Below are 19,975 nucleotides of genomic sequence, written 5' to 3'. Positions count from 1 at the left end.
AGATTATAAGTTTTCCACTACTGTTATATTAGTAGAATCATATATTCTGAGGGTCATTTTCTAATGAGTTCTTACATTGCATGCAAGATAGCAGAAATTTTCTACAGTTGAGCTAATTATTGTTACTTGTGGCTTAAGGCCCACTAACAAACAAACTCGTAGTCCTTAATGGTTATGACTTAAAATACAAGCATGAAGAATGTGGAAAGCATGGTGAATAATTCATTAAACAAATGGGTTCCTCTCTAATGAATCCTGATTATAAAAAACAGCACATTTAACATAAAATTTTCCTCCACACATCCAAGTGAGATTCTCACATGTCTGGCAACCGAATCATCTATGACCATAATTTAATTTGAATAGCCAGAGTAATATTCACATTTCCATGTACTCTCATAACACAGTGAATTACACACACAAAAGCACAAAAGCAAAAATAGCATTGCAATGTTTTTCCAGAATGCTGCATTGTATCTCAAAGAAAGCACAAGAGTGAGCTTCATGAATTCATGAGATCCAGATACTCTTGTACTGATAAAAAAAAAAAAAAAAAGAAATCCAGACACTCTTCAATAAATAAGGATACTCTTAATAACACTTCAAGGCATTTTCATTACATTAGATAGTTTAAATTGCATCAGATGAAGGTATACACAATGAACTAAAAACGTGTTGTACATCTCGCAGCTAATATTTCTTTCTTGCAAGAGGGATGGGACTAGTCATGGTGAACATCAGCCATGAAAGAATGACTACATGCATATATGTATATGTATACAAGCTATTGAATGTACATATACATATTTGTGATCTACTAATCGAAGACAACTACTAACCTAACAAAACTGTGCTGAGGCCTCTAGGAAGTTAGGGACTCAGGTGGGTGATTCAGCTAGCAGAAGAGTATGCCACCACCCACATGCAACATTTTTTGGTGTACAACCATCAAGAGTGACTTGAGAAGGAATGTTGCGGTCAACAACGTCCCCTAAGCCAAGCTGTGTCATGAAACCAGAGAAGTTTTTTAGCATTACAAAACAGTGATGGCACATCTAGACACCACAACATGGGAATGGAATCATGCATATTGGATCAGCTAGCAGGAGCTGCAAATACAAGGAGGATAATTTCAAATAGATTAACACAATACAGAGTGATTTCAATGTCCCATGGTGTCTAAATGCACCCAGATGTAGATAAATATAAGCAGTTTGAGCATTATACCTGACCATACTTGTTCCATCCCCAGGAGAACATTTTTCCATCGGCTGTAACAAAACAGAAGCAAACGTCAAGAAAACATGGTACTTCAGTAATAATCTGTATCTAGAGTCTAGACATCAAAATTCTAAACATCAGTGAATATGACTGTTTGAACTGTAACATATCTTCAGGCCTCTTTCTGTCTTTAAACTTCACCACACTCCCCACCCCCTCAAAAAATAAAAATAAAAATAAAAACATGAAGTGTGATGTCCCCTTGTTGTTTTCCAAGATTTGGTTATAGATTTTGTCAATATCCATTGCAACAGATTCATATAGAAAAGCCATGTCCAAAAGAAACTTCTGCTAGTGCACATGTATCTCTAAGAAAACCAGCTAAGAAGAACCCTGGGAACAAAAGGTTATTTAAACTTATGTTCCAGGTGCTTAGAAGATCACTGAATTGGTCGCCAAGATAGAGAAGAAAATAAAATTGGAAACCCACTGAGTTTGGGGCAGACATCAAATTCCAAAACTTTCATTTGCCTCTCTGTCATCTGATCAGCAACAAGCTGAGCATGGAAGGATAATTCATGGTTGTTTCAGGCACCCTCAACAAGCCCAATCTCAAAAGTTAGTGTTGTTCACATATTCTTAAGGTGGATAATCCAGTAACCATAAATGCAAAATGGATCTAACACAAGTACATGGAAAACAGACCTGTTATTATAGCACTGTGCCGAGCACCACAAGATACTATTTTTGCATGTGCATTTTCCAAACTCGGAGCATCCAAGAGCCTTGGGAGAGTCTGACACAGAAATCCAAGAAAAACTAAAATTAGATGCACAAAATCCCTTCCAATCAAAAATGGTTTGTCAAAATGGTAAACCTATGTAGGTACTAAGGATATTCTCTAGGGGTAGTTTGAAGAAGTGCAGGAAGAACCCATTTGAAGTGATCCTAGCTATTCATCCTCTCAACATTCTACAAAGAAAGTACAATCAAACTAAGATATTGAGGTTGAAATTCTGTGCAGATTCTTGAGATAGGAATCCATAATTTTACTAGCATCCAACTTACAGATTTTTGAGATAGGATTCCAAAATTTTACTAACAACAAATCACAAATATAATTAGACAGATAATTGATGGAAAAGGATTAAACTCCAGAATGTTGATACCAACTTTCTTAAAAGCTTAAGTTATTAGAATTTTGGGCCCACAATGTATATATATATTTATATATATATACAACCAACAACCAATGGAAAATTGATAACTCAACATGGTATAAAAACTCTAGTTAATTGTAGCTCTAGAGTTCAAGTCGTTCCTCCATCATTTTATAATTTCTCCATGTATCGGCATGGGATCCAATGTGTTTAAGCTTTTAGAAAAATCGGTAACTCAACATATTGATTTATTTATTCATTTTCAACTTTCTTAATAGATTATTATATTGGGAAAAGAGAAAATTTTAAAATATTAAGAGATATGAAAGAAAATATAAAGAAAAAAGATAGGAAGTTCTTATGAAGATATCTTTACCTATAATTGATTTTTCTTTTCTTTTCTTTTTTTGTTCCTTTTGTTATACTGTATCCTCAATACCCATATCTAAATTTTGGATCTATTTTAGCCTGTTCCCCATATCTTAAACTTTGGAGTTAAAGGAATCTGAGTTCAAGTACCGCTAACAAACGTATGCTCTGGTATCGTAAAATTATCATTCCATCTACTCACGGAAAATGAGTTGTGGGAAATTATAGACTGGGAATCATTTCCACCATACCTCAGGTTGATCAACACCAGTTCCTAACTGTCCAAACTGATTCCCACCAAATGTGTAGACATCACCATCAGCAGAAATGCAGACAGTGTGCCACAGGCCTGCAGCAACTCTCTCTATCTGAATTCCCAGTAAGGAAGATACACAAGTTGGACTTAGCTCATCATCAGTACTTCCTTGCCCACACTAACCAAAACAATATCACAATAAGACAAACTTTAAACCTTATCATGATAACCTTACACATGAACAACCAAACTAAGAATAATAAAACAGAAGGAAAGGAAAAGACAGAGAAGAAAGGAAATAGATTAGATTATCCTGTGTCTGAGTGAGCCTCATCTTGAACTCTACTTTGCTTTTCTCCACCATTTTCTACATTACCTACATGTTGAATATTTGGTAAGGCTCTCCTAGTATCAGGAATAAATATAAGGAGATCTAATGTTCAACATGCCATTTGAAGTAATATAATGTTATTTGGGCACTTTGCTTACATTATTCTGGAACCATAAGATATTTTTCTCACCATAAAAAGTTTAAATGTAGAAATCTAGCAGCACTCTTCACAAAAACGATGCTGACCTAAAACCATTAAATAAGTTGATATATATCTACTGACCTTTGATCATTTAATGTTGCTTTACCTTTTGAGTCTCAAAAGCTACGATAAAAGACTGCTTTAATGGTAGAGTATTGACATAATATCAAGCATGTGTCTACCTAGGGTCCAGATTATGTACTTTAGTTTTCAATGCTATCATTAAGATTAAAAAATTCCACTGTGAATAGCATTTTGTGAAGATTCTTCTGCTCTCCATAATGCATAACTATGTTAATCAACGTTATGTCATTTTCCCCAAGTTTTGTCACCCCAACATCTAAAAATCATATTCATTTCAAGTTTATCGTTACTTGTTTCATCACCCATCCTCTCAACAAATGGATTTAAACCATGTCTGTCTTATGTGAACCATGCAACATTCTTACACCACAAAGAATGCCCGACTCTTTTCATACAGGTGCATGCTGATTGCACAACACTCTAGAAGCACTCCTTTAGTTAAACCATCCTGCTCAAATTCTTTTGACCAAATTTACCCATCTCCCCAGATAATACTCCTGTTTGGTAACTCTTGGCCGTCAACACTGGCTATATCCTACTTTGTCAATTCTCTCCTTACTCTTACTAAAATTACACTCCATATATTATATCTTAACCATGCTTTATCTGGAAGGGAAAGTAATTCTTAATATGAAAAAAGAGTTGCTTGAATCTTGACAGAAGGAAGCTCCAAGTCCAGAAATTTTTGGGATCAGAAGGAAGACAATAGACTTTGTGAAGTTCAATCCTCTGCAAACTACAAGGACTTCAAGTATAGACGAGAACAAATTATTTGCACCTTCTTTTATACAGTGAAACATGTGAACTAACTTTGGCATGTACCAAATAATTGCAAATAGAAACCTCATTAGGCTTACCACTCAACAAGCTACACAGACTTCAGTCATGAGTTGAAAATTTATCTGAAACTTACTATATCAATGGACAGGAAAATCAAGTGAACCTATTTTGTTACATGGGAAATTGCAATAACAACCATGACTTCAATCATTGGATGGGATGAATATATTGATAAGTCTAAGCAGTTAGATATTTTTCTTAAACTGAAACTGAAATTTAAATCCAAATTCAAAGGATAAAATTATGAATTGAAGACAAACATCCTTCATCATCAGCTATATCAAACCCAAGCAAAATGCTCTAATTGCCAAAAGTTCGTATTGGTAGTTAAGATGCCCCAAAGAAGTCACTGGCCAAGGCTTATTAATCACGTATGTAAAGATGACCCATTAGCATTTAAAAAATCAGGTGGTATTATTGATATCATCTCCTGAAGTTAACACATCTGACACCAAAATTCAAATTGACAGTCAAATCTGGATCCAACTTATAAGTGAGTAGGGAGGTGATATATTCTGAGTCAAACCAATACTTAAGGCCTTTTAAGGTTAAGAAAAAAAATTGACAAACTAGTAACTGCAACTCAGCGCTAGCACACACGAGCGCACAAAGGAACACCAGGAACCTGAAAATTCAGTCCAAATAACAAATTTGTCTGGAATAACTTACCTGTCCATACAGTCCCCAACCAAACGTAAGTAGTGCTCCAGCATCTATTAACGCACAAAGTGAAATTTTTCAGTATTCATAAAATAAAACATATCTGAAGTAGATAAAAGAAGTCAATAAATCAGGCAGGCAACTGATAGGACATTTCAATTCAACTACAACTCAATCCCCTAAACTCTAGAGGGGGCGCAAATGGAACCAGGGGAAACAGGTACCTTAATACAATAAAATACCAACTCTTATTTGGTCAACCAAAAATACCATATAGCAATTGAACCAATTAAAAAGCGAGTCATCAAATGTTTACCTGTGATTACTGCACTGTGTCGGCCACCACAGGCAATCCACTTCACATAACTTCCAGGGACTCTCAGACTCTGTCCCTCTGTACTGACATTTCCTCGAGCAAGTGCTGAAGATCTCTCTTTTCCGTAGGATGAGGACTCAACACAAGGCACAGGATGAGGAGAGGATACCATACGTATCCGGGAACCCAAACCTAGTTGCCCCTCACCTCCATAGCCCCAACCCCACACCTGTCCAACATCTGAAACTTGGGGGAACAATAGAAAACATTAAGTTTGTTGCTTTACAAAATAGAACTTCCATGGCTTCTAGTCATACTGAGTACCAGCCTATGTTGCATAACCACAACAGAAAAAGAACTATGAATTAAAACTGAGGCTTAGGGACAACAATCCAAGATTTCATGGATTTACCTGACAATGCTAAAGTATGACGCCCGCCAGCAGCAACATTAGCAATCCTCACACCAGGATTCAGCGTGACCAGACATGGCAATGCTGAGAGAGTTTCATCCCCAGATGAGCTTTCAGCTGCTTGCTTAGATGACAACATTCTTCGTCGCTTTGTGCTTTCCTCACCACCTCCTTTACTGTCAGTCCCTGACACACCTCCAGCAGTGGATCTAGAGCCCTGAGTACGAGGGCTCACTGTACAAAACAACCTTCATCATATTAGTCTACAACAAGCAGCAGCTTCTGCATGTTGTACTCATAAAATTAAACTAAAATCACCTTGTTCTGTCAAAAATGAACTCTGCCTTTCAAATACATCCTTTTCTAGGCTTCCTCCTACTGATGGATCTCCAAAGACCTTTCCAGAGGGAACACACTCTTTCCATCCCCATGTGTAAACTTCTCCATTCTCTGTATTTCAGAAAAAGAAAAACACTTAACTTCATGGCCCAAGAGAACATGTCTCATACAACCAAAAGAACTTCTATAGAAAAACGCCGATTAGTGAGGAAATTGGAGAGGTTAAAGCTACACCCTTCCTCTACTACCCCTGCTCTGTTTTGTTGCTTGGAAATGTAGAAGAAAAAAGGGGAATCCTCAATATGGAGGTTATTATTTAGGAACCACAGAAACAAAAACCACCACTCCACCATGCCTAACACAAGTCACCATGAAACAAAAGATTCCCTTTTTTCTTTCCCTTTACTGAGTTTTCTTGAGCATCAACAGAGGCATTACAAATTAATTTATTCACTGTATACAGTTGTGGAAATCAGTAGTACCTGTGACAGAAGCACAATGGGCCCAACCTGCTGCAGCTTTCACTATAGAAGCTTCAGTGGGAAGAGGAAAAGGCTCAGGCGTTTCCTTAAAAATACAACAGAGGAAAATGCTGATTAATACATAGAAGAGAATAAAAAAAATAAAAAACAAAAAACAAAAACCATAAAAAGTAAGAAAGAAAAAAACAAGAACCAAACAAATAGAGTATCACATAGTGCTACACTACCCCATGCTTTCCAGATGTCACATAGCTTTGACCTAGATCATCCGTTGAACCCCAGGTGATGAGCTTTCCAGACTCTGATTAAACAGAAGCATGAGAAAAAACACAACTTTTGGAAAATAATTAAAATGAAAGAATTGCAGGGAAATCATCGAGTAGAGCTGCTGTTGAAAGGAAAAAATATGGAAAAAAAACCATAACAAATAAAACTTCTACTGACATCAAAATACAGGAAAAACTTGGAGGAACAAGAAGGTCAACATATTTCAATCTGAAAGTAGTCGACTTTTGTGAAGTAAAAATTCCCCAAAAAATAAAGGCCATTTCATCAGACAAAATATAGCAAAAATCCCACAAAAATACAAGTAATTGACAGCAGTGTATAAGAGATCAGCACGTTCACGTTTTGATGCCAAATTACAGATATGAAGCAAAAGCCAACTAAACTTCATAGTTCAAATTATGAAAGGGAATATGTAGTGAAATAGTAACTCCAAACCAAATCTGAAAACTAAACCGCGATATTCAATATCACGGAACAAAAGAATATTCATTTCAGTTTAACAAAAACAGGAAAAACAGAAAGAAAATGGGGGAGCAATATGAACCAGCTAAATCAACACAAACTCAGAAATAGCAATAGACTGGAAATTGTCCCAATCTGCCGCAATGTCAACATAAAATCGCCGTTTGCTTGCTGAGAAATTGTGGGGCACAAATAAAATTCGAATTTCAAATCTCAAAGTTTTCATCAAAACAAAAGTCTCCACGCAACTAAGTGTAATACCACGTCTGTTACTTGACTTGCTTTTTCATTTTTCAGGGAACTAAAGCAGCATAAGCATAAGATCCAAACTCTCCGTTTCGTATCTTCTCCCACATTCCTCCGCGACCAAACGGAGGAGACTTCATCCAATATAAACTTTTGTTACCATCTCAAGTTACATTGACCTAATCAATGCCATTTCAGAACGGAATGTCCAAAAGGCACAATCTTTCGAAACAAAAATAGGAAAATCGAAACGAAAGATCAAAAAAAGCACCAGATATGGCCATGGCGAAACCGCAACCACCACCACACACGTCCCTCCAAGCGTGAATCGACGCCGGTGATCGGACGGCTGTTGGAGACAGCAGCGGCGACCGCTGGGGCAGAGCTCCGGGAAGGTAGCCCATCATGAACACCAATTTCTCCCTAACCCCTTCCATTACCACAGCTTCATCGGGCCCTTTTCCCTCGCCATTCATGGCAGTTTCCGAAGAAAAATCAGAGTGGGAGTGTTTGGTAACAGAAAAAATTTCTCTCGTTTTCTCGCGTTTTCTTTTGTCGAGTAGTTGGATGCTGCTGGGGGACTTGGAAAGTGCCCTAATGTTTGGTTGGCATAAAAAGGAGCGTATCATTTTCAGGAGAATGGGGGCGCCACGTCGGATGCTCACGTGGGCTTTGGACACGTGGCTTGATAATGACCGGTAGATGCCACGGTTAATACTGGCCAGGAGTTCTCAGGAAGTTTCTGGAAGGTCAGTCCCCCAAGCTTCTGCAGACTCCACAGGCCATGCGCGCAGGCTGGCGTGTTCCCTTTCTCATGCCGCCACGTGGTAACCTCCTAATCAACCCCCAATCATTATACTTTCCACGTGGCACCAAGTTTAGTTGGTGACTTCTTCAGTATCGTACCACGTCACATCTGAGGGGCCCAATCTCCATATTATGACTGTTATGCCCTCTAGATTTTTTTTTAATGAAAATTAACCCCTTTCTTGTCAGTTTCCTCGATTGCTATTTTCTATTTTCTAGTTTTTATGTTTTATTTTTTATTTTCTTTATTATAAAAATCACATATCATGTGGTTGTGGTTTGTAGTGAACGATGGCAATGGAGATATAATATTAAATAAAAAATTTAATTAAAATAAATTTTATTTTTATTTTTTAAAAAATATAATATAATTTTTTATAAAAATAAATTATAAATATATAATATTTATTTAATTATAAATTATGTCAATTTTTAATAAAATTTAATATTTTATAAATAAAAAAATTGAAAACATTAAAAAAATTAAACGCCTAAAGTTAAAAGTTTAGTTTGTTTCGTATCACTAAATTACTAGGTTGTTATGATGTTTATACATGAATTTGACACTCTCTCTTTTCGAGCTAGTTTTTTGGAAGGAGTTCTACATAAGCTTATTTGTCATAGTATCAAAGCAGTGCATTTATAGGTAATAATGGATTTGAACCTCGACCCATTTGCATGGCACACTACGAGTGAAGGGAGGGTGTTAAAAGTTGAATTCTCCCACATGATTAAGTTATTGAGTTATGATATTTATACGTAAATTGGACACTCCCTCCCCATGAGCTAGCTCTTGGGGATGAATGTTTATCTAAATCCATTTATCATGTGAGTAAGAGAATTTCTTATGCTCCTCATATCCCGTCTAATATGAATTGTCATCCCTAATTATAGTAGAAGAACTATTCACCTTTACAATACTTAATTTTTTTATTTTCAATCTAGATAAATTTTCAAAGAGGAGGAGAGGTTTGATGCACTTTCAATAATTTTTCTCCACCGACACGTAGCATGCCAGTCTCACAATGATGAACCATCTTTTTCGTTAGTCAAGCATTACTCCATTTATAAATAATAAAATTTTTAGAAGTTAATGAAATACCTTTTTTTTTTCTAATCAAGATACCTTGGAAAAAGTAAAATTTCAACAAGAATAATATCATGCCATGATCCATGTCTTGGATTTGTTTCATTTGTGTGTCTGTAATGTTTTGATTATTTAAACTATACGTGAATCGAACGTTTTAGATGGTCAAAGATATCCGACAATTTTTTCATAAAGTAAATAGGAATAGATCATGTGACTTGTAAAAAAATAATTCATCACTACTAGGAGTCTAGGACACAATGTGCACAATGCATATAATGCCAATTGTCTCTTCTGCCCTTGGATGTGTAAAAAAAAAAAAAAATCCCATTTTTTGCAATTAAAAATAAAAATAAAAATAAAAACAAAAATATTTCAAAAAGATGATATTGGAAATCCGACATGGTGAAGAATTAATTCACGCAACCACCGTAACATCTTTCGTTTCCACTAATTCCTAGGCAAGTGAAATACCCAAGGAGGACATGGCAGCAAAGGCATCTCAGCCACAGGATTAAAAGGCGAAACCATGAGGGGCCCAGTTCTGATTGGGCCTTGACCGAGTCCGGTACCACCAAAAGTCCATGGCCATGCTTTACGGTCCAATGCTTAGAAATCACTCAATTCCCTCTGAATTTAATGTAATTCACAAGCTGATGTTGAATAGGCTGGGAGCCACTTATTTTTAAGTGGCTATCGTGTACGGATCCGTAAAGCCACTCGTTTGATCCAAGCCCGTACGCATATACCTCCACGTTTGGGCCTCACAACCCATCCAACTGGTGGCCCAATTGTGGCCGTACGAGGGTCCTCTAATAATACGGGTGGATTCTTCTAATCATTCGATGGGCTAGGCCCTCCTTTGGATAAAGATCGTGTGGTTCCAAAACTTGGCCCAATGATTGATGGGAGTGGGCCTATGATCGAGTGGTAGATATTATACTTAAAATGATAAACATAGTAGAACAAATTGGGTTGTGTAGAAGTGAAGTGGGTGGGCAATTTGGCAACACATGTTGCCTATCTTTCACTATGCATATCTTCCTAGCTATTTGGGCTATAAATCATTTGAATGGGGTCAAATGATTGTGCATTTGGGCCTCAATGGTGGAGCCCAATTCAAATGGATGGTGCTTGTCGCCCAAGCCCTTATGCCACATACCTTTTTTTGGTGGAACGTCCCCTAGGTGGCTCATTGTTGGTGGGAGATTCTTTGTTTGGTATGTATCTTTTTTATTCTTTTTCTTGCCTCTTTTCAATTTCTAAGAAGGAAAAAACAAAGGCACGTGAACATGGGGCAAGTTTGGATAGGATTTCCAACTTCAATTATATGCCTCTTTGTCATCGCTCATGCTATTCTTGAATATTTCGATATTTGCTTAAAATGAAACTTAGATTGCCTCTCAATATTCGCTATTAAAAAAAAATGCCATACTTAGTATTATTTGGAAATTGGTAGATAATTTGGTTCTCAAAAAATATTAATATATATATATATATATATAATAATATTTTCATATTTGGTAGGACATCCAATGAAATATATAAAAGAAAATCAAATATAATTAAAAATTTATTTATTTTTAAATTATTTAATCTTTATATCAATAAATTAAAATAAGTAAAATAAGTTTAAAATATCATATAAAAATAATTTATTAATTTTTAGTCTATTTTTTTCTTTACTTTTTCTTTCATTTTATTTTTCTTTCGCATTTTCTTTCACTAGTATTTTTTTTCAAAATTTTTTAGAACCAAACATAATCTTAGCATAATATTATTTGGAAATTGTTAGGCAATTTATCATTTCGAGAGTAACAAAAAGTGAATGTAAAATATTTAAGATTATATCATAATTTTTTTGATATTGAAGTGATTATCAAACTAAACCTTAAATAATCCTATAAAAATAAGATTAAATAAGTAAATTTCTAAATTAAAATACTATCATACAGAAACCTCTTATATAAAACGTGAATGAACATTTATATCCTAAAATTTATTTTATATTTAACTTAAAATTTTAATCTAATATTAAATTATTATATATAAGGACAAATTGAAATTATTTTATTTAATATTAAAATTATGTGAGAAGGACACATCTCACACTTATTGATTGGACCTTCTAATCTTGTCATGTCAATTTCACAATCGGTGCACTGTGTGGATATCCTTTGATTGTGCCACCACGTAGAGGAGGAAATGGAGTGGACCTGTGAGATGGACTAAGCACCAACCCATGAATCAAAAGCATGTCTTAGGGCGTCATCATATCCATAGGTGATTTAAGCGAGTAGATTGCCGCTATTGCTACTATAATGGATTCCAAATTGGTGTAGATCGATGGATTTTTATCTTGTCTAGAGGCTTAGGCGTTTCATCTCCATATTTTTTTGAATTAGACTATAGATCTCTTTTTATTTCCTTATAGACTGATGTATATCCGATCTTGATATGTTATCTCTATGATTTACTTTGATTCCTGATTGATGGAATCCTTTATCGTAACAAAACTAAATTTATAACTTGATTTATTTATACTAAAGTAAGTTTTGTTCGATAAAAAATGCTTTTTAATAAAAGTTATAATAGTATAGTGGCTTTAGGTGTTATTCATTATGATAACATATTTTTTATAATTAAGACCTAAATGAATGAAAAAAAAAATGAATATGATCAGATGAATGGATTGACAATTCATTATGAATGAAATTGATGATGCGTTTGAGTTGAGAAGAAAAATTCAATATAAAACAATCAAATGTTAAAAAAAAATATTAACATGAAAAAAACCTTCAAAGTTAGGATTTTTCAAAAAACAATATCTATGATGAATAGATGTTGAGATCTACTATTCATCAAGTTAGATTAAAAACACAAGTTCTTATCTAAACTGATTTTTGAATTAACATTAAATCTATATTTGATTTTTTCTTCAGATTATATGACTTAATCCAAATGATCAGTTCAAACAATGTATTTAATTAATCTTAAATCGTCTTCTAATAATTCATACAATACAACTATTCAATTTTATTAAATCTAACTTTAAAAATATAATGAATCTATCTAGTTTGCATTTGTTAAAATAGATTCGTTAAAAGTATGACATGATGGAACAAATTTGTATTTATTAATTATAATAAAATTCTTGTTTCTCATTTTGTATCTATCATATTTAATGTATTTATAAGCATTTTGGTTTGATATCTTTTGTATTGTACATAAATTGAGTGTATTACAAGTTGCACGAAATATATAAGTTATGAGTTGGCAAATAGATGATTTATTCACAATTGGTTTATGGACTTAGACAATCTATTTGAGATTGTAATGCACTATTTCTTAATTTGAAGGATGATTGGTCTTAGTCATCAGAATGAGTTTTCCATTGTGAGTACACTAATATGTATAGTTACATATTAGACAAGACGTAACCTAAGTCATAACATAAGACTTACACTAAGTCATAACATAAGACTTACACTAAGTCATAACATAAGACTATTAATTAGTCATGACTTCGCTAAGCTGCTATTTTGTATAGTTTCTTAACCTTGAGAAAATATTGAGTTTGTGACAAAATTTGCTATCACTTTAAGCTAGAGTGATACTCTAAGGTGGTCATGTATTCTTCATGGATTAAGTCACCATTGATGGAAGTTGATGACAATAGATATTATCAATAAAGGCACCATGATATCTCATGGAGATTGAAAGAGTGTGTCTTATTGAATGATCCTAAGAAAGTGTATTAAGGAAATCTATGAACGTAGTAGTTCTTTAATTAGAACTTGACATAAGCTCTTCACGAGTTAGAGTATATCAATTAATTACATAACATAAGGTTTTAAGACTTAAGAATTGTAAATATAATATGAGATGTTGATAGTTTTCACCTTATTAGATTACAAATAATAATTCATAAGAAACATGTATATAGTGGATAGTAGGTCATGAATCCAAGCACTTATGTGTCATTGTAATATATATTAGATATTGGAGTATAGTGGATTTTTCTGCAGTAAAATGTTGAGTCAATTTCAAAATTAGATTATGAGAGAATCAATATTAATCCCTACTTGAATTTATATTCCTTGATAGTACAGTATATGAGAGATGATAGAGTTATTTATTCACTTGTATTCATAAGGGCATTTTGATAAATATGCAAGTTGCATGAGAGTTGGTGAATGATCTCTTTGAATTAGGCTAATTAATTAACTAAAACCCAATAAAGCTAATTTAAGTGACCTAAGCTCACAATGAACTCAAGTCATTTAAACGCACTAGAAGCTTATAAATACCCTTCTTGAGGGTTAGGGGTTTAGTTTTGCTTCATGTTCACTAGTCATCAACCCTTCTGGAGGATTTCGCCATTCTAGTGCTAATATTCAAAGGGAAAGTTATCGTAACGGAAAATTAGTGGGCTTGTGAGATCTACTATGATTAGCTATGGATTCGACACTCATCTTTATCAAAAGAATAAGATCTGTGAATATTTAGATCTAGGTAAGCACTTTTGTATCATTGTCCTATAGATCCTTAAAAGTTTTTTTTTGATATCTATGCTTTTGTTACCAGGATTTAGAGAGCCTTAGAAAGTATTGCATGCACCTAATTGGACTTGGGATAGATAATGGAGTAATCTAAAATTTTCCTACAACATTGTAGTAGTCATTTAAGACAATTTAAAAAGAGAAATTCTCATAATTCAATCAATCAATCAATTGGATCAAAATAACTTGTCAAATCGAACTTCATTTCCTTATATCATTGCCAGAGATCAACCTTCATTTGAAAAAAAAAAAATCTAGTCACTTATACCTGGAGATTTGGGCTCACAAGACATGTTCAAATAGTGAGAAAATGAAAGAAAAATGGAAATTTCTATTAGAAAGAGAAAAATATTCTAAAGAAATATGAGAAGAAGTCTCCAAAAGTCTCCAAAATTTCCAAGAGTTTTTTTTTTCACTAGATTCCAATTCATATTTATAATTCAAACAAATGAAAGACACTTGACATCATTTCATTGAGCTTTCAAAATCTTCCAATTTAAAAAATCTTAGATTTGGTGCCAAAACAACAATTTTGCATGAGGACTAACATTTTCATATGAACATTCAAAAGATAAAGTTGGTTAGCAAAAGTAATTGAAACACCCTCGGGACTAGTTGGTATGTATGTGCAAAATTTCGAATGTTCATGTAAAATCACTTTTCAACTTGATAGATTTTTTATGCATTCAAGGAAGGCATACATTTTATATAGAGAAGAAATATATTTCATAGTCATTGTTTTGTTTTTACACATTATACGGTTCTAAGGTTTTATGTTTTAGATAATAGGTTCAAGTAGAGAAGAAAGAAAAAAAATCAAGTCATTAGAGCCATTTTTGTTTTGACTGATCTTTTGATGAAAATTGGCTTCAGTGAGACTGTAGATCTTAGTTTGAGAGTTTTAGGATATTTATTTTTAATCTTATAGTTTGCCCTAAAATTGTTAAAGAGGAAGATAATTAATGCATTAATTTAGGTTGACATTAATTTTTCTCCAAATAATGGTTCAAAACTAGGGATGGCAATGGGGTGGGTTTTTTCGAGTACCCGCCCCACCCCACCCCTAATGGGACAGGGTTCAATTTTAATAAACAGGTTTGAGAATTTTTTTTTAAACTCGGGGCGAGTTCAGGTATTGCCCCGTCCAACCCCAATTATATATAAAATTAATTTAATTTAATTTTTATTTTACTATTTTTGATATATAGATAATAATAAAATATTTTTAATAAAATAAGTCATAAAAAATATAATAATTTAATTATTTATAAAATATACTTATTTTAATATAATTACAAATTTTAAAAGTAATTTTAAAAAATTAAAATTAAAAAAAAAAAAGTTAAACGGGGCGGGGCGAGATGGGTATGAGAATTTATCATACCTGTTCTATCTCGCCCCGTTTAATTTGTTAAGTGAGACAGGGATGAGAATTATTTTAAATAAACGGGGTGGGGTTGGGATGGGGGCAACCTGTCCCAATATCGCCCCGTTGCCATTCCTATTCAAAACACTATTGGCTAGACTTGCATATGTTAAGTTTGAGTTAAAAAATTCCCTCGAGAAAGCTCAATTAAATGTTTGAGTTGAAGATTCTATAGGGAAAGGTCAAGTAAGTACATATCCAATATGAATTTAGGACAAAATAATGACATAGTAAATTATACATTTTAATCATAACTGAGCTTGAAAGGCAAGTAATGGAGACTTGAAAGCAATGAATGCATTCGAAGCCTTCAAGTTTTACAATTAAATTATGGATTCAACTCTCTTAAACTTATGGCTTTAAACATCTTCTTAGATTATGGTTCCAAGCATCCTTTACAACAAGTCTTTTCAAAATAAAGTCTTCAAACTCTTCCCTTTAAATTATGGTTCCAAAGCACTCTTACAAGATATAGAAATGAAGAAAAGATTTCTAGTTTACAATGTTTACTCAAAGGGAATACAATGAATTTAGGGTCGCATGGCGCACTAAGATGACATGTGAGTTTGAAAGCAAGTGCATTCTAACAAAACACTCTAAAGACTCAAATAATATTTAAAAATAATTTAGAAAATTTTCCCGATCAATATAAAAAGTTCAGAGTTTCTAAATGAAAGTTGGATGCCTAAATTAGCTATTAGATACGATGTAGGTACAATCAATTGACTAACTAGTCGATCAGCTTCTAGCCATCGTGGTTACCGTTCCCTAATTACCTCAACCAATTGAAAGCCTACACCAATTAAAACAAGGTTCTACCAATTGTGAACATTTTTCCTTTACTCAACTGGTTGAGTCAGTTCGTCGTACCTTCATAATTATACTAAAATTTTTGGGCTAATAGCTCCTCATCCTTTAAAAAACTTTCTAAAAGATTTTGACCATATTAAGATTTAATTTTTTACTCAATTCAATTTTTCATCCAATTTATAAAAAAAAATTGAAAGCAATTTAACACTTGAATTATTTTAGATACTTAAGTAAGAATGAAATGCATAATCCTAATGCGCCAATAACTTTACAAAGTGAACCTTCTTGATCTTTGTGATTGCTATTTGAAAATCTTCTTGTTTAATTACACTTAGAATAAACCATTAGTTTCAAAATATTGTTTTGTTATCATCAACATCAAGACTAATCAAACCATAGTTTTATATATATATGGATTCTTTTTAAAATTGTGAGAGCCTATTAGGTCCAAAGTGTACACTATCTACATGGTTAAAAGTGGATCGTTACACTTACGGACTTATGTTATATATATTTAAATTATAAAGTTTGACACAATAAATAAAGATGTAGGACAAATGGCATATTATAAGATACACCCTCTTTAATTTTATCATTTCCAAGTGTTATGGTTTAAAATTATGGTATTGATTATTCACTCAACAAGTATCATGGTACATCAATACCAAAGATATCTATTAGTTAAAAATTTTAAAAAATTTATTCGTCTTAAACATTACAAGATACACAAACTCAAAAGCAAGAATTAAAATGGAAAAGTAAAATTTTATTCTATTTTTATTATAATATTCCAATCCTTTTTTTATATATAAAAAAAAATCATCGATTTCTTGAACTAAGAAAACATAGAAGATTGGACAATTATAGAAGAGAATCCAATTTATTTTAAATTGGTTTGATTTATTTTTTTCATGTAATTAAATACAAAATTAGTAATAGTATAATATTAAATTAAAATAGGAAAGTAAAATTTTATTCTATTTTTATTATAATATTCCAGTCCTTTTTTTTTCAAGTTTATTAGTTATTACATTATTTTATAAAAAGAAAACGAGGAAAGAAGCTTCCAGAAGGGAGTTATGTTTGAGAATATGACAAAATTGCCCATCGAGTCAGAAGCTTTGACAAAACTTCCCAAAGTCAAATATCACCAACTTTCCTATAAATTGAACTTCTCACCAGTCATCGTTACCATGCTTCCTCGTCATTTGCAACAATGGCTAAGCTGCTCCTCTTCACGGCGGCTCTGCTACTCTGCGCAGTGTGCGCAATGTCCGCCAATCGCTGTCCGGACTGCGGCACCACTCCGGTGCCCTACCCGCTCAGCACCGGAGCCGACTGCGGCGACCAAGAGTACAAGATTCGGTGCGATGAGGGCAAACTCATATTCGATTCAGTCAACTCCTCCTACTCCATCGCATTCATCAGTCCTGAAACACAACGGTTAGTGATCCGGCCGGCGAGCTTCGCCGGTGACACCTGCATTACCACTGATTTCCCCAAACAGGGAATCCAGCTTAACAATAGCCTTCCCTTCAACGTCACCAGCAGCAACACCATCATGTTCCTCAACTGTACCGAATCACTTTTCCGGTCGCCGTTGAACTGCTCCTCAATCAGCCTCTGCCACACTTACATCAACGGCACACAGGACGCAGCAGCGTGCGTGGACGCGCCTATTTGCTGTACGTTTAAGGCGGGTGGCTCTACGACGGCGTATTCGATTCGGGTTCGCGAATCGGGTTGCAGTGCTTACCGGAGTTTCGTGAACCTGGACCCGAATGCTCCGTTGGACCGTTGGCCAGAACCGGGCGTGGAGCTCCAGTGGGTGTCACCGAGGGAACCGGTTTGTAGGTCCCAAGCTGACTGCACCGAGGGGATGAACTCCACGTGTGGGCCGGACCCAGCTACGGCTGGGGTGAGCCGGTGCTTTTGCAAATCAGGACTTTCGTGGGATTCCATCGCTGGATTATGCGCATAGAGTTGAGTTTTATAAGAAATGATTTCTCAATTTTGTGCACATTTCAAATAAAATTTACTCTTAATTTTTCCAAAAAAAAAAAAATCATATTAATTTTCTACGAATGTGTTGTAAGAGAATCAATTTTGACTTAAACCATTAGCCTAGCTCTAAATATATTTTCTTATTATTGAGAAGATGTGATGTGTCAAAAAAATATTTAACCTCATCTTAACAACCTCTTGAATATTTCTAAAAATTTGAACTGAGGTCTTATAATCCGATCTAACTTGTCACAAAGATTATTCAAAGATGATATGGTTACATGTATATATAAGGAGATGAATTTTGGGTCCATTCCGATGAATTAGAATTCCTAGATGATTTCTAGGGATTCTTATCTTTTTTTACTAACTCTCGACCCATATATTCTATACAAAGTATGAAGGTGCATAGAGCTTTAATTTATGATTTTTTTAATTAACTGTTTATTTTTTTATTTTGTGGTGTAGGGACTAAAGGGAATTAAATAATTTATGATTTATCATTGGATTTTCAAAAATGAATCTTTTAAAGAAATCATTAATCAATACCTTTGAAATTTCCTTTCAAATTATCATATCATATTCTTTCAAAGTTTCTACTTTTCCAAATTTTATTTTTCCTTCTCCTATTTAGGGCTAATGTTTGGAAATAACAATTCTTATCTCCTATTTGGGTCTAAGTTTACCTTGCTTTATGGCCCACTTAATTTGCTCCAGCTTCAAAACTTGGTCAAACTTTGGGATAGACATGTTAAGATAAAATCCTTGAAAATATTACATGACTTAACAAAATAAGTTTTTATTAATAAATTTATTTATTATGATTTTTTATTTTCAATTTATATCCTTGATTGCATTACTTGTTGTCTAAGCATTCACGCCCATATTACTTGTATTGTATATAATTTGGGTACATTAGGAGTTGCATAAAATATCTAAGTCATAAGTTATTTTCAAAATGATAAGTTGATCACAATCGATTTATAAAATTAGATAATCCACTATAGAATGTAGTGCATTACCTCCTAACTAGGGAGATGACTTGTATTGATCATCAAGATTATTTTCCTATGATGGACACACTATTGTATATGATTACACATTGAATAGGATCTATGGTGGATCATGACCTTAATTATTGGGTAGTCATGATTCACCGAGCTATTATGCTTTATGAGCTTTTGACTTTAAGAGAATATTAAACTAATGTTGAAGTCTTTAATGACTTTAACCTATAAATGAGACCAAGGTAGACATATATTCCATATAGAGTGGATCATTATTTATCAAAGCAAATGATAATAAATATTTTCAATATAAACACCATGATATCTCATGCGATTGAGACATAATGTCTACTTGAGTGATCCAAAAGATATGTGATAATGAAATATGTGGTCGTAGTAATTCCCTTAAGTGAAATTTAACATATACTCTTAGAGAGTTAGAGTATATTAATTTATCATATAATAAGAAGATCTAAGACTTAAAGATTATTGAGGTAATCTTGAGAGGTTAATAGCATTCACAGTTCATGTTAAGCTCTTAAAAATAAGATATGATATAATAAATTCAAACTTGATTATCCCCCTGATGTCCCTTTTATACATT

General features: G+C 33.7%; 2 protein-coding genes across 4 annotated transcripts; one reads left to right on the top strand and one right to left on the bottom strand.

Annotated features, from left to right (window-relative positions):
• Positions 1–571: 571 nt before the first annotated feature.
• Positions 572–8,256, bottom strand: LOC117928711 (ultraviolet-B receptor UVR8). Of its 3 annotated transcripts, none has more exons than XM_034848701.1 (11): positions 7,940–8,256; positions 6,900–6,973; positions 6,673–6,757; positions 6,170–6,301; positions 5,852–6,085; positions 5,440–5,685; positions 5,133–5,176; positions 3,002–3,184; positions 1,927–2,017; positions 1,228–1,271; positions 572–1,001 (listed from the first exon to the last, which is right to left on the bottom strand). In XM_034848701.1, the coding sequence occupies exons 1-11, from the start codon at positions 8,142–8,144 to the stop codon at positions 879–881; spliced, it is 1,461 nt and encodes a 486-aa protein (XP_034704592.1). In that variant the 5' UTR covers positions 8,145–8,256; the 3' UTR covers positions 572–878. The 3 variants fall into 3 exon arrangements, with proteins under 3 accessions (XP_034704592.1, XP_034704594.1, XP_034704595.1); XM_034848703.1 differs by having other exon boundaries at positions 5,440–5,679; XM_034848704.1 differs by lacking the exon at positions 3,002–3,184.
• Positions 8,257–17,576: 9,320 nt separating this feature from the next.
• Positions 17,577–18,341, top strand: LOC117928463 (wall-associated receptor kinase-like 20). Its single transcript, XM_034848342.1, has one exon. The coding sequence runs from the start codon at positions 17,577–17,579 to the stop codon at positions 18,339–18,341; it is 765 nt and encodes a 254-aa protein (XP_034704233.1).
• The last annotated feature ends 1,634 nt before the right edge of the window (positions 18,342–19,975 follow it).

Source organism: Vitis riparia, chromosome 13 (genome assembly GCF_004353265.1).
Source record: "Vitis riparia cultivar Riparia Gloire de Montpellier isolate 1030 chromosome 13, EGFV_Vit.rip_1.0, whole genome shotgun sequence".
NCBI lineage: Eukaryota > Viridiplantae > Streptophyta > Magnoliopsida > Vitales > Vitaceae > Vitis > Vitis riparia.
Note: the sequence above shows the minus strand (reverse complement) of the source record. Positions and strands in the feature narration are given on the sequence as shown.